The sequence below is a fragment of the Felis catus genome, chromosome C2 (genome assembly GCF_018350175.1).
Source record: "Felis catus isolate Fca126 chromosome C2, F.catus_Fca126_mat1.0, whole genome shotgun sequence".
In the NCBI taxonomy this organism is placed as follows: domain Eukaryota; kingdom Metazoa; phylum Chordata; class Mammalia; order Carnivora; family Felidae; genus Felis; species Felis catus.
In genome coordinates, this window is record NC_058376.1 from 98,002,784 (window position 1) to 98,017,894 (window position 15,111).

Consider the following 15,111-nt stretch of genomic DNA (forward strand, 5'->3'; position numbering starts at 1 on the left):
TTGTGTAGTTTGGTGTTAAGATGGTATTGGCTTCATAAAATGATTTTGGAAAAGTTGCCTCCACTTTATTTATTTATTAATTTTTTTGTTTTTTGAAGAGTTTGAGAAACATTGTTGCTAATTCTTTAAATGTTTGGTTGCATTTATTAGTGAAGCCATCTGGGCCTGGGATTTCTTTGTGACAATGTTTTTGATTACAATTCAATTTTGTTGTTTTACTGATATATTTGCTGAGATTTTCTATTTGGTCTTGAGTTAGTTTAGGTGCTATTTTTGTTTTCAGAAATTTGGAATTTCATCTAGGTCGTCTACTTTGTTGGCATGCCATTGTTTATGATATTGTCTTATAATCTCCTTTTATTTTTAACAGGTCGATAGCAGAATACACTTTTATTTCTGACTTCAGTAATGTGTATTTTCACTCTTTTTTATCTTGGGTTAGTTTAGCTGAAGTTTGGTCAATTTTATTGACAAATGTATTTACACTTTTAAAAATAGTTTTGGGATTTTATCTAACTTGTGAAGGCTACTTACAGAGTTTTTATCAACTGATTTTTGTGAAAGACTCTGCTTGCTTTATAAAGCATAATTTGTAAAGCTTCTGGTATGACTGTGTGATGCTCTAGACCTCTGTTTTTGTCTTTCCTTTGTGATTAATCATCTCGTCTCCCATGGATGGATGAGGTTGGCAGGTGTGTGAAGTGGAGATACAGAGGAAAATATGTTCAAATGCCTTTAACGGGAAGAACTTTTTCTTGGCTAGAGTCCAAAGTTAGAATAAAGTCCACTTGTGCCGCCATGCTGTGCCTCTTTAATACTGTTAGTGACCTGAAGGGAACAGTGTCTGATTTGGGGCTAAGAGTCGCATGTCTCCTTTGTATACTGATTTCACTAAATTCATCAGAAAAAATACTTTCTGTATTTCTGTATTTCTTGAACAAATATTTTCTATATGTTACTTTAGATAGCAGTGGCTTTTACGAGTAAAGAGATTTGTTTCTATGATCTGCTGTCCAAAGGAGAATTTCCTTGTCAATATAAACTCCAAGGCCTGAAGGGAACACCGATTTGTATGGAATATTGGTATGACGTCCTTGATGCCAATGAATCGATTCTTTCTTTTGGGGACATAACTGGAAAGGTAAGCGAGGGAAGGAAAAGTTGAACACTATGGATTTAATCAGCAAACTGTAGCTCAATATAGAAATAGAATACAACGAGTGTGACCTCCTAATTGAGCTACACTACAAATTATAAAGCCACACCTGCTGGGAGTGGAAAAGAAGGATTAGGTCACAGTTCCCTTTCTTGCTTATGAAAAACAGTCTTCATGTGGTTTTCTTGTCTATGTATAGTCTCATTTTCCTTATTTAGAAAGAAAGTGTAATTTTTTTTCACCAAACGATGCTTGATCTCTTAGGTCCCAGTTTTAATAAACATCAAATTTTAAATGCCCAAAATTATCTCTTACAACTCTTTCAAATTAATTATCCTGATTTTCATTTAAAAGCCTCCTCTGTACCAGCTCCCTGGGCAGCTCCTGCATCACTTATCAAAGGGATAGATGCATTAGAGAGGGCAGCACAAAAACCCGGACTTTGGATGCAATAACTCCTCTATCACATTCCACCTATCCGCTAAAAAATTATTATTTGTTGAATGCCCATGAACTCTGAAGTGGTCTAATTTAAACAATTTCATTTCCTAATTGTGAAAGCTTTTCACTCTTTGTGTTTTTAATCACAAGTGTATCATAAAAGCAAATAATGAACTGCCCTTGGTAATTGCTTTACCAACATTATAGTTGTTTTGTCTTTTAGTATGACTGCCTGCATCCTTTAAATAATATTGAGGAAATTCCCATTAATTCAATACCTATTCCTTATTAATCTTAAAGAACATAGATTTTTTTTTCCAACAATGATCCTGCCCATTTTTGTTTTCCTTTCAATATCTCTCTCAAGGTTCAAGCAATTGTTTTCACGATGGCCTTGATTTCCCTGTTTGAGCGTCCTGCTAATGCACATGAAGACGAAGAAGCCACTGTGACTATTAACTGGGCAGAGCTGCTCTCTGGATATCACAAATGTTGCTATATATTACAGCATAATCTTCATCATGGAGATTGGGTCAGGCAAGGTACTGAATTTGAACAGTAATGAAAGAAATGGTCACCTTTGACGTCTACATTTACATTTTTTGTTGAAAATGTTTCCCATAAAATGTTAGTCTCACAACCAATAATTGGTTCTCTGGAAGTTTGGGCCTGGATTGTCAGCTATCTCCTGCACACTAACAGTCCTTTCTTTCCTTCTAAAATTTCATGCAATTAGTTCAGGTGAACTGTGCATTGAAGACATCTCAAGAGAAGGGAAAAAATTATCATAGAATCCATTTAACTTCAACCCAACTCTGATCCTAAAAGTCTCATCTAGGGGCACCGGGGTGGCTCTGTCGGTTAAGCGTCCAACTTCGGCTCAGGTCATGATCTCACGGTTCGTGGGTTCGAGCTCCTCATCCCGCTCTGTGCTGACAGCTCGGAGCCTGGAGCCTGCTTCAGATTCTGTGACTCCCTCTCTCTCTCTCTCTCTCTGCCCCTCCCCTGCTCACACTCTGTCTCTGTCTCTCTCAAAAATAAATAAAAAGTTAAAAAAAATTTTTTTTCTAAGTCTCATCTAGCCACATCCATGGCTGCTTAGTGAAAGAATGTAACAAGTGCCCTCAAAACCACTCCTTTGTTTTCTTCATGTTTCATGAAAGTATATTCTTTTGATTGTCTTCAAAAAGGATCTTCTTTTTTTCCTGTTTGTTGATAGAGTGACTGGGTTCCTCTGACTACAGTACTTGAGTAGTATTTCTCTGTGTGACAGATTATGTCATAAAATAGCATCTATAGAAAGCCAGAAAATTCCTAATACCTTGTCATCAATGAGTTTATTAGTTTCACAGTATATATAACTTATACAAAGTTTGCCTCTGGTCCAGGATCTACATGTGCAATATCTGTTCTGATATCTCTTGGGTCCTAGTATCTACTAGACTATGGTAACTTTCTCACTTTTAAATTGCAACATTAAATTATGCCCATTGAAAGGAATGGAAACTAACAGTCTCTTTGACTATTATCTTATAGGTCTATTCCTAATATACTTTGAAGGAGAGATAGTCAAAATGGACCCAGCTCTTGGCCCTTTTAGTATTTTTACCCTCTTTGGAGTTTAGAAGGTTGCAACTAATTCTTTAATTCATGGTCCACAATAGTAATATCCCACAAGATGGGAACTATAGGTTCTATATTTTTTTCTTCACTATAAATCGTATCACATCTTTGATACCTTCTGCCCATCCTTTAATGCTGGCATGATATTGAATGTGGGAAAGACAGAAGATGATATTTTTTGGTTATCTCCTCTGTGTTGCAGGCACAAAATTGTGTGTTATGTTTGTATAACATGGATATAAGAATCACAGTACTAGAAACTGCAGGGAGCTATTGCAGCTGCTTCCAAACAAGCATGGTAATTGAAATATACTAGACATGCAATGTTACATTAGGTTCAAGTGTACAACATAGTGATTCCACAACTCTGTACCTTACACTGTGTTCACCACAAGCGTAGCTATTATCTGTCACCATACAACCTATTACAATATCACTATATTCCCCACACTGTACCTTTTATTCCTGTGATTTATTCATTCCATAACTGGAATCCTGTGTATCCCACTCCTCTTCATCAGTGTTGCCCATACCTCATCCCCAGCAACCATCAGTTTGCTTTCTGTCTTTATGGATGTTTCTGCTTTTTGTTTATTCATTCATTTTGTTTTCTAGATTCCACATAAAAGTGAAATTATAGGGTATTTGTCTTTCCCTATCTGATTTATTCCACTTATTATAATACCCTCTAGGTCCATCCATGTTGTTGCAAATTGGAAGCTCTCATTGTTTTTTATGGCTGAGTAGTATTCCATTGTGTGTGTGTATGAGTGTGTGTGTGTATATATGTATATGTATACCCGTGTGTGTATGTGTGTGTATGTATATATATATATATATATATATATATATATATATATATGTCACCTCTTTATTTTCCATATCTGGGCTATTCTAAATAATGTTACCATAAACATAGAAGTGCATCTATTTTTTTGAATTAGTGTTTTTGGGTTTGGGGGGTAAATACCTAGTAGTAGAATTACCTGATCATGGTATTTCTATTTTAATTTTTTGAGGAAACTCCATCCTGTTTACCAATTTGTATTCCCACTAACAGTGCATGACGGTTCCTTTTTCTCCACGTCCTCACCAATACTTGTTGTTTCTGGTCTTTTTAATTCTAGCCATTTGATAGGTGTAAGGTGATATCTCATTGTGGTTTTGATTTGTATTTCCCTGATGATTAGTAATGTCAAGCATCGTTTCATGTGTCTGTTTGCATTCTGTGTGTCTTCTTTGGGAAAAAATGTCTATTCATGTCTTCTGCCCATTTTTTAACTGGATTATTTTTGGGGTTTTTTCCTGTATTGAGTTGTATTAGTTCTTTATATATTTTGGATGCTAATCCCTTGTTGGATATATCATTTGAAAATACCTTTTTCCAGTCAGTAGGTTGCCTTTTCATTTTGTTGATGGTTTCCTTTGCTGTGAAAAAGCTTTTTATTTTGGCGTAGGTCCAGTAGTTTATTTTTACAAGCATGTTATTTTAATACATAAAACAAACACCAGATAGACTATAGTAATAAAGTACTAGTTCTTAAAATCTGCTTGTAGTAGGCTTCCTCAAGATTAGTGTATTATTTGAGTTCCATGACCTTAAATTACTATGAATAAATACAGAGAAGTAGCTAAAAGAATTTTGTCATTGAAAAGATTGGGGATATAACAAGTAAAGTTTTCAATTTGATATTATATTTTCTGAATGTGAGTAGTATCTAAATACTCTCTTCACTTTCAGTGAGAGAATGAACAGTTTCCACTCTAGACCCTGTCATAGTTTCATTTAAACCTCTCTAAATTCAACTCTGCTGGTAACTGCTTATAAGCATTTGTCTGTTAAGTTGCAGGACAAGGAGTTTTCTGTAGGTTCAAGTGAAATCATTGCTCATCGTGTTTCCAAAATATCATTCTAATCTTTGGTTCCCTCATCTAGTGACAAAAGAACATGGAAACTTAGTTTAGTATCAACACTGTAATTCATGTTTATGAACTAAGCAATCCAACTTTGGAGTCTGGCCTCTGAATCACTGCAATTAGGAACTGGCTACAAAAACATTTTACATATGAAAGAAATATCAAGGATGTTTACTATCTTATTAGGATTACATATTTCTTAGCTCTGTGAATCAAAACTCATTGTAATTAAGTGATTAATTTTTGGAAAAATAGCCGAAAAAATATATTTACATTAGTCAGTTTGTTTAAATTGTGGACTCAATGTGTCAATCAATCAACAATTATTTATTTGTCTTTTATGTGCTCTAAACTGTTTTAGGCCTTGGAGACTGTAGAAGAAAGATTAATTATAACCCTCAAGAAACTTAGTATAGGAATAAGAATTAAAGACTCATGTAAAATAACTTATTAGAACATTGTACAATGGTACTGAAAATTAGCTACTAAACCACATAAATGAGATATTAACTCCCATAGTAATTCTTTTTTTTTTTTTTCCAACGTTTATTTATTTTGGGGACAGAGAGAGACAGAGCATGAACGGGGGAGGGGCAGAGAGAGAGGGAGACACAGAATCGGAAGCAGGCTCCAGGCTCTGAGCCATCAGCCCAGAGCCCGACGCAGGGCTCAAACTCACGGACCGCGAGATCGTGACCTGGCTGAAGTCGGACGCTTAACCGACTGCGCCACCCAGGCACCCCAACTCCCATAGTAATTCTTAAGCAGCAAACATTATGAGGAAAGCTTCAAGAGTAGTTGGTGGTACTCAAAGGATGGATAGGTGGAGGGAAAAAGAACCCAGAGAACATGAGTAAAGGGAGACAAGCAGACACAATGAAGGGAAGAGAAATGGGCATGAATAGATGAGAGGCTGAGTATTGAGGAAATACAAGTGAGTAGGTCTAATAGGGACATATGTTGGAAATCTTGGCAACTAGCCCTATTTACACTTGATAGAAAATGAAGCAGTGAAGCACTGAAGGTTTTTGAGGATACTTGGAAGACCTAACGCACACAACATTTAGGGATGGTTTCTTTGATAGTTCTGTTTGGCATAGGTTGGAGGACAAAGAAAGACACTGCAATCAGACTGGCTAATTATAAGGCTTTTGATGGTGAGAAAGTGGAAATGATAAAGCAAGCAAGGAAGGAGGGAAATAAGCAACCTTCTGAAACAGGAATCTTTAGGACTTGAGATCTGAAAATTTGAAATGATGAGCCATTTTAGAATGTCCCATAAAGACATCAGTTTCCAGGTAGGGAATGTTCTATTTGCAGATTGCAGATGCCCTGGTCCTACCCAGTGCTCATATTCTTCTCCATTCACGTTCTCAATGTGGACTACCTCTGAAGGATTCCCTTGTTCTGGGATATTCCAGATCCTGCCACCAAAGCAGAGTCTTACTTGCCAGTTTTGACCCCGAAACTTCCCTTACCTTTACCAAACTCCTTATTTTGCTGTTTCTTGTAATTCATATGGACTTTGCCTTACATGATTTTCAGGGTTCTCAATTTGAGATATGCTCCTGGCTTCTTAAAAATCCTGCTTTCAGGGACGCCTGGGTGCCTTGGTCAGTTAAGCGTCCGACTTCGGCTCAGGTCATGATCTCGCGGTCCGTGAGTTCGAGCCCCGCGTCGGGCTCTGGGCTGACAGCTCAGAGCCTGGAGCCTGTTTCAGATTCTGTGTCTCCCTCTCTCTGCCCCTCCCCTGTTCATGCTCTGTCTCTCTCTGTCTCAAAAATAAATAAATGTTAAAAAAAAAATTGAAAAAAAAATCTTGCTTTCAGATGCAGCTCAATCTGTGAAGGAATCCTAAAAATTTCTGTACCTACATCACAACTTTTGTCCTGCCTGTCATAACTCTTTCAAACCAGAGGAAATTTGGATGTATCACATGCAAATCACATGTATACATAAACTGAAAGCTAAACGATCTTCTTAGGGCGTATGATAGGTTTTTTATTCTCCATAGTGTCTACTGTAACACATGGTACCATGTTTTGCCCTATTTTCCCTTTCTCGCTGTTTTTAAGTAACTTACTTGTGATGTGCTTCAGTTTATTGGTGTGTGTGTGTGTGTGTGTGTGTGTGTGTGTGTGTGAGAGAGAGAGAGAGAGAGAGAGAGAGAGAGAGAGAGAGTGTTTACACTGCTTAGAATTCATTGAAATTCTTGGATATATGGGTCTATAGTTTTTATTAAATTTGGAAATTTTTCTATTGTTATTTTTCCCAAAATTGTCTGACCCCTTCCTTTTTTTTTTCTGGGGCTCCCATTATGTGTGTGAAGTATCTTAGATGTTTCATATTATCCTGAAATAAGCTTTTTTTTTTCTGGGGCTCCCATTATATGTGTGAAATATCTTAGATGTTTCATATTATCCTGCAATAAGCTTTATACATGTTTATTCAGTCTTTTTAAAATTTATTTTAAATCACTATGTTTTAGTTTAGTTAGATTTTCTTTCTATGCCTTTGAGTTTCTGTTTCTTTTCTTCTGAGATATTGCAGAAGGTTTCAGAGGATGGGGCTGCCTCTCTGGTTCACATGGGCCAGATCGTCCCAACCTAGCTCTGAAGGGATGATGGCTCTGCGGAGAGTCATGGTGTAGCCACACCCAGAGGAGCCAGCACAGCAGTGGGATCCCCTCAGAGAGCTGCAGCATAGGTGGACAGCAGCACCAAGCCATGGGAGTAGCATGGCCATTCCAGTGGATTTGGAAGGGAGAGCATCAAGCCAAAGAGAATTATTCTTGAGTGTTAAGGTTTCACAGAGTTTTCTTGGTTAGACTTTGTATTTACTTGGTATCTAGTACCCCTTTCTTCTTTCCTATTTCTCCCCTTTGGAATGGGAATGCTTACCATATGCCTGTTCCACCACTTTTTTGGAAGCGCACAACTTGTTTGATTTCTTGAGTTCACAGCTTGGAAAGAAATTTTCCCCAGGATGAATTGTATCCCAAGTTTTTGTGTCTGATTTAGATGAGACTTTGAACTTAGACTTTAGAGTTGATGCTGGAATGAGTTAAGACTTTTGAGACCATTGGGATGTAATTTGCTTTCAAGAAGGACATGGATAGGGGAGGGGCAGAATGTTAGAGACTAAATGTTTGTGTCCATTTCCAAATTCATATGTTGAAATCCTAAGCCCCATATGATGGTATTAGAAAGTAGTGCCTTTTGGGGTGCCTGGGTGACTCAATTGGTTGAGCAATCCACTTCAGCTCAGGTCACGATCTCACCATTCGTGAGTTCAAGCCCCACGTCGGGCTCTGTGCTGACAGCTCAGAGCCTGGAGCCTGCTTCAGATTCTGTGACTTCCTCTCTCTCTGCCCCTCCCCCACTCATGCTCTCTCTCTGTCAGAAATAAATAAACATTAAAAAAAATAAAAAAAAAAAAAAGAAGGTAGTGCCTTTCGGAGGTGGCTAGTATAGCTCTCATGAATAGAATTCATGCTCTTATAAGATACCTCAGAGAGTCTCTCACTTCTTTCCCATGTGAGGATGCAGCAAGAATTTGGCCACCTATGAACCAGGAAATGGGCCCTACCAGACACTGAATCTGTTAGCGCCTTGATCTTGGACTTCCCAGTCTCCAAACTGTGAAAAATAAATTTTTGTTGTTTAAGCTACCTGGTCTGTATATTTCATTATCGCAGCCTGAATAGATTAAGACACTGGATAAATACTACTGAAAAATATTTCAAAAGGAAAGAGAGATACCAAAAGAAATCTTTCTCATTATTAGATTTTTAAAAAATAGGGGGTTATTTATGGTTTAAAAAGTGATTGGGGTAAAAAAGATTGCAAATAGTATATAGTTTAATGCTATGTGAATCAATATTGAGGAAAATGGATAGGGGAGAAGGCAATTTAAAAAGTATATAGAGTCTAGAAAGGTGAAGAGTTTATAACATTTTCTCTTATTTCAAATTTAATATTTCTTAAAAATAATTTTTTTTAGCGTTTATTTATTATTGAGAGACAGAGAGAGACAGAGCATGAGCAGGGGAGGGGCAGAGGGAGACACAGAATCTGAAGCAGGTTCCAGGCTCTGAGCTGTCAGCACAGAGTCGGACACGGGGCTCGAACTCACAAACTGCGAGATCATGACCTGAGCCAAAGTTGGACGCTTAACCGACGGAGCCACCCAGGAGCCCCTCTTATTTCAAATTTTAGATTTGAAGCCCAAAGTACCTGTGAAAGAAGGACCTAATTCAGTCCTAACCAATGAATGAATGCCTGTTCCCAGATTTAGCAGTAGCTATTAGAAGCTTAAATACAACTTTTTTTGTTTATTTGCAGCTCAGTTATTTCAGTATGAGGAGAAGGAAAGAAATACTAAAATAATGAAGCAGGGAGAGGAGGGAAGGAAGGAATAAAAAATAGAACAGTGGGCCTAATAGTGATCCCTGGTCCACAAGACTTAACCTGCCAGGAGCAAGCAACCAACAGTTGCTTTCATTTGATATATAATTTTTTTTTTTTTTTACCCCAGCGACATGAATCGATACTGTTAGAACTCCTCAAGAAATATTTTTTGCTGATTTTATTCTTAGTGTGAGAAGAGAATATACAATTGGGGAAAGAAAGAAATAGATGAGCAAGTATGGTAATAATGTTTCATTGAAGCCAAGGATAAAATATTTATGAAACTGAAACGTCAAAGGAAAAACTTAGAGTCAGACATAAGAGTATTAACTTACTGCTTCAAGATAAGGTTCAGATTTCTATTTTAAAACTTTGAAGGAGAAATATTTTCATCTTGTCTGAGTGGTTCTGTGTCACATTTTAATAGAAAAATAATTACATTCTGAAAATGCTTGTAAAGTACAGAGATTTTATGCAATAGGGGCAAGACATAAATGTCTTAAATCTGAGAGAAGTTTTCCTTTTTTGGTCCCAAGTAATTGTCTCCTCTTATAGACAATATCATTGGAAACCTTGGAAACCATAGACTGGCAGTATAGCTTTTGAAAAAGTGAGCACTAAATTGCCAATAATAAAAAAAGCATTGATTTTTTTTTTTTTTATTACGTTGAAAGGTGTTTTGTCTCCTTTGTTTGGCCATGGCTGGGAGAAGGTACAAAACAGTTTGGACTGATAACAAAATCACTAATTGCTGCACTACTTAATAGAGGTGTGCCAGAGAATTGAGAATACAGCTACCAGGCTACATTTCCTTAGGAAGCCTTTATAATTGATAGAGATGAAGTTTGGAATAAGGGCTACATTTAGTCTCTTGTTGTGCTTTGTTCCACTGCTCTGCATCTAAATCAGTCCAGACAAAAAGAGGGTGCCTTCCTGAGTTAGCCAGAACACCGTGTCCTTCCTATCAGTTCTCTCACTGTGTTTAAAGCTGTCGAAATCAGCTTTGAGCTGGTAGCCTAGGTTTGAAGAGGTCTCTTCCTGCAGCCTGTTTAACAGCGTGATGGGCCTTAAGATCCATTTGTATCATGGGCATGGGTGTCCAATCAGCATTTTGAAAAGTCATTAAATTAATTGCATTATTATTTTTTAATGTGCCCAGCAGTACTGAGGTAGATGCATTTTGATTTTTAAAAACGAAATAAGGTGATTCTTTCTGTCCTTCTTACAATGGTAGCTGGTCAGAATATAGGCGGCCATGTGGTGGTCTCAGAGAAAGGGAGTCAAACTTCAAAATAAGAAATGCAACTGAAAACCAACTCTCGCAAGCAAGAGATCGTCAAAGAAAGTTCAAGATAGGGTGTTTTCCTAAAGCCGTATGATTCCTAAAGTAAAAAAGCTTGGAAAATGATAAGAGTTCTTAGAAATGGCCCCATTTTCTACTTTGCTACAGCTTGTACCTGTTGGCAGAGGATATCAGGTGGCCTCATTCTAGCTTATTTCAACTTCACCTAATGGCATTACTTACTTGGTTTTTAGGGATCACATTCCATTTTCAAATCACTTTCCTCACCTTAACTAATTGCCATTGCACAGGGTCATCCTGACAGCACACCCACGAGAACAGAACAGGGATCAATGGCAGTTCGCTTAAGGCCTTTTTTATGACTAAGTGGCAAAGAGCGGAAGCATGGAAAGTGAACATCTTAATGGACAGACATGATCAAGTTGTCTTTTTTTCCCCCTGAAAATAGTATCTAAAAGCAATTTAAAAAGTATTTTCCTCCACCAATCTTGAAACTCACTGAGAATATTAAAAACAAATCATTTATTTTATCAGCTCACCCCATTCCCTAGCTTGATATTTTAAAAACTTTTCCATCATAACCTATCATTTCCTTTGCTGTCTTCAAGAAGGGAGGAAAACATTCTTATTTATCAGATAATTTGATTTTAAGGAAATGGCTTTACCCTCACCTTTTACTCGGGCATTCTCAGGAGCTCTGGCATTCCACCGTCTAATCAGATACAAGTTATATCTTGGTCTAGAAATAAAGTGTGAATTGTTAAGCCTCCAATATGTAACACTACAGGCCCATAAATGTCACTTGGTAGCCTGCAGATTCAAATCTAAAAGCAGTCCTTCGAATACCAGAGCAGAACGTACTTTTTTATATGTTTTTTCTTTATAGCCTCAAAACTGAAGATGATAGTTCAATGTAATGTGGGAACACAAGACAAAGTAATCTTCTGCACAGAAATACTTTATTTTGATTGTACCATAATGACATCGTGAAATTTCCATGGATTTGAAGATACAGCGTTTGTTATATACTCTAGATCAGATAGTATTGCTTCACTGAGTCAAGTTACAGTAACCCTTAGCATTTTCTGTAAACAAAAGGAATATTTTCAGTGAGGTTGCTTCCTAATGAGAACAGATGTCATCAGACTTAGACTGTTGGTACTTCCTGTAAAGAAGCAGCAGTGGTATAGCGGGTGCTCAGGGACCTTTATTGTCCTGACATTAATTGCTCCCTAGTGAGGTTCACCTTTGTAGAAGCTGATCACTTCTTTTTTTTTAAATTTGTAACGCTTATTTATTTGAAGAGAGAAAGCCCATGCATGCACACGTGCGCACGTACACGCGTGCGCGCGCACACACACACACACACACACACACACACACGAGTGGGTGAGGGGCAGAAAGAGGGAGAGAGAGAATCCCAAGCAGTCTCCATGCTGTCAGCACAGAGCCTCAATGGCACTTGATCTCAGGAACCATGAAATCATGACCTGAGCTGAAATCCAGAGTCACATGCTTAACCGACAGAGCCACCCCAGGAACTGATCCCTTCTTAGGTTTGTTCTCCCTTCCTTCTTCTCTCTTTTCTTTCTCTCTCTTTTTTTCTTTTTTGAAGGAAAGACAGGTGAGAGAAAATGATGGAGAGGAAACAAGGAGGAGATAAGAATACTGTTCCTGGAGGAACAGGCTATTTGTTTTTTGGAGCCTGGGAGTCTGACAGGTCTTCCTGGCAAGAGGCAGCAAGATCCTTGCTTGGGGAATGGGATTTTGTTCCACGGTATCTGGTGCTGTGTCCCTGAGGACATAGGAACAGCCATTTTACCCAAGTCCCTGGCTGTGTTTGTGCCAGACGTTGAGCCCTGTCTAGGTCCAGTCATGACTTAAACGAACCATGGTTCCGGCCCGGTTTGGAGAGCAGCAGAGGGTGTCTAAGCTTCTGTTTGCCTGCTTCAGATCCAGGAGGAAGAACCCAGGAATCTGGCCAATCACTCATCTTAAGACTCCAGAATCCCATATGATTATTGTGATTATGTTGTTTCCTGCCATGTGTGCCAACTTAAAAAAAAATTTTCAAGGTATCTTTAGATTGGGTAAAAGGTCAGAATGCAGACTTTGCTGTAACTTCCCACTGTAAATTCTGTAGTGGAGCGGGGAGGCATTAATGAGGTATTTTCTATGTATTGGGTTGTGTCCTCATAACCTGGGTTTAATTTTTGACTTTAGGTATTAAAACCGTTGAATTTTGCTCATGTTTTATGAGAAACCAACTAAAGATCCATTTCTTTTTTTTTAATCAGTTACTTACAGTGCATCTTTAGATGCTATCATTTCCAGTACAACCAACAATACAAACACTGTGGTGCTGGCTTGGAGAGAGAAATCAAAAAAGCCTCTTAAAATGACATCCTTCAATGTTGCCGAGGGCATTCATGCTTTTGATTACCACTCTCGGCTCAATTTAATTGGTATGTAAAATAAATCATGGTAACTCTGAGGGCCTCATAAATAGTCTGGGATGTGTATTTGTATGCACGGGGCCTCTCCCCCTTCTTGCTTTATTGCCAGAGAGACCAAGTTGAACAGCTCACATTTTATTGCCTGAGAATGTCTGATAATGATGCATTATGATGTGCGGCATGTATGAACTACATTGGGGTGGAAATATGAGAAAGGGCCCCAATGCTTGAATTAGCGTTTTTATTAGAATTTTGGGGGGGATGTGAGATGATACAGAGAAAGAAGATGGTTTTGGTACTGTGTCTGCTATTCTGCCATCTTTCTAACACCACCAAATGCTCAACCTCCTGCTGCTGCTGTTGCGGCTGCTGCTACTACTACCACCACCACCACTGCTGCTACTACTACAGCTACCACTACTACTATTACTACTACCACCACAACTACTACCACCACCACTACTACTACCACTACTACAATTATTACTACCACCACCACACTACTACTACTACAACCACCACCACTACAACTACTACGGCCACTACTACCACCACCACCACCACCACCACTACTACTACTACCACACTACTACCACTACTACTACTACTACAACCACCACCACTACTACAACTACTACCACTACCACCACCACTGCTGCTACTACAGCTACCACTACTACTATTACTACTACCACCACCACTGCTACTACTAGTACTATCATCACTACTAAAACCACTACTACTACTACCGCTACCACTACTACTATTACTACTATCACCACTACTACTACCACCACCACTGCTACTACTACTACTACCACAACTACCACCACCACCACTACTACTACTACTACAACCACCACCACTACAACTACTATGGCCACTACTACCACCACCACCACCACACTACTACTGCTACTACCACACTACTACTATACTACTACTACAACCACCACCACTGCTACTACTACTACCACCACAACTACCACCACCACTACTACCACTACTACTACTACTACAACCACCACCACTACAACTACTACGGCCACTACTACTACTACTACCACCACCACAACTACTACTACCACTACTACTACTACTACTACTACTACAGCCACCACCACTACAACTACTATGGCCACTACTACCACCACCACCACCACCACACTACTATTACTACTACCACAACTACCACCACCACTACTACCACCACCACTACTACTACTACTACTACTACTACTACTACTACAACCACCACCACTACTATAACTACTACCACTACCACCACCACGCTACTAGTACTACAACCACCACCACTGCTACTAGTACCACTACCACTACTACAACCACCACCACCACCACTACTACTGCCACTACTCCAATTACTACTACTACCACTACTATGACTACGACTACTACTACTACTATGGCTGCTGCTGCTGCTTCTATAGCCACAACACACCTACACCAGAACTATGAAATATAGAAGGTTTTCACTGTTCAGAATGCAACCCCCACTGCTTTTTGAACATTTTCAGATTACCCTAGTTTTAGTTTAAAATGAGAGTTATTTTTTTGATATGAAAGAGTATATTTTAGCTGAGGAAATAAGCTATAAAGTTTTGGGCACTAACTATTTAAACTATGTGATGTTTTGAAAGCTGATGATTTCATATGGTATATACATTAGTTCAAACACTATGAGAAAGTGAGGCACTAAAACTTAATAGAGTAGTTGTAGAGAATGGCCATACATGGCCTTTGGAATGGGTCATATTAATAACCCTCATTTAACAATTATCACTC

The 15,111-nt window shown here is 38.4% G+C and overlaps 1 protein-coding gene across 2 annotated transcripts in view; it reads left to right on the forward strand.

Moving 5' to 3' along the window:
- WDR49 (WD repeat domain 49) overlaps positions 1-15,111 on the forward strand; it is a 140,492-nt gene that overhangs the window by 26,447 nt on the left and 98,934 nt on the right. For both annotated transcript variants that reach the window (XM_045037304.1, XM_019810469.3), the window contains exons 3-5: positions 965-1,141; positions 1,965-2,139; positions 13,147-13,314. In XM_045037304.1, the coding sequence (XP_044893239.1) occupies positions 965-1,141; positions 1,965-2,139; positions 13,147-13,314 (520 nt within the window). The remainder of the gene's footprint in view (positions 1-964; positions 1,142-1,964; positions 2,140-13,146; positions 13,315-15,111) is intronic.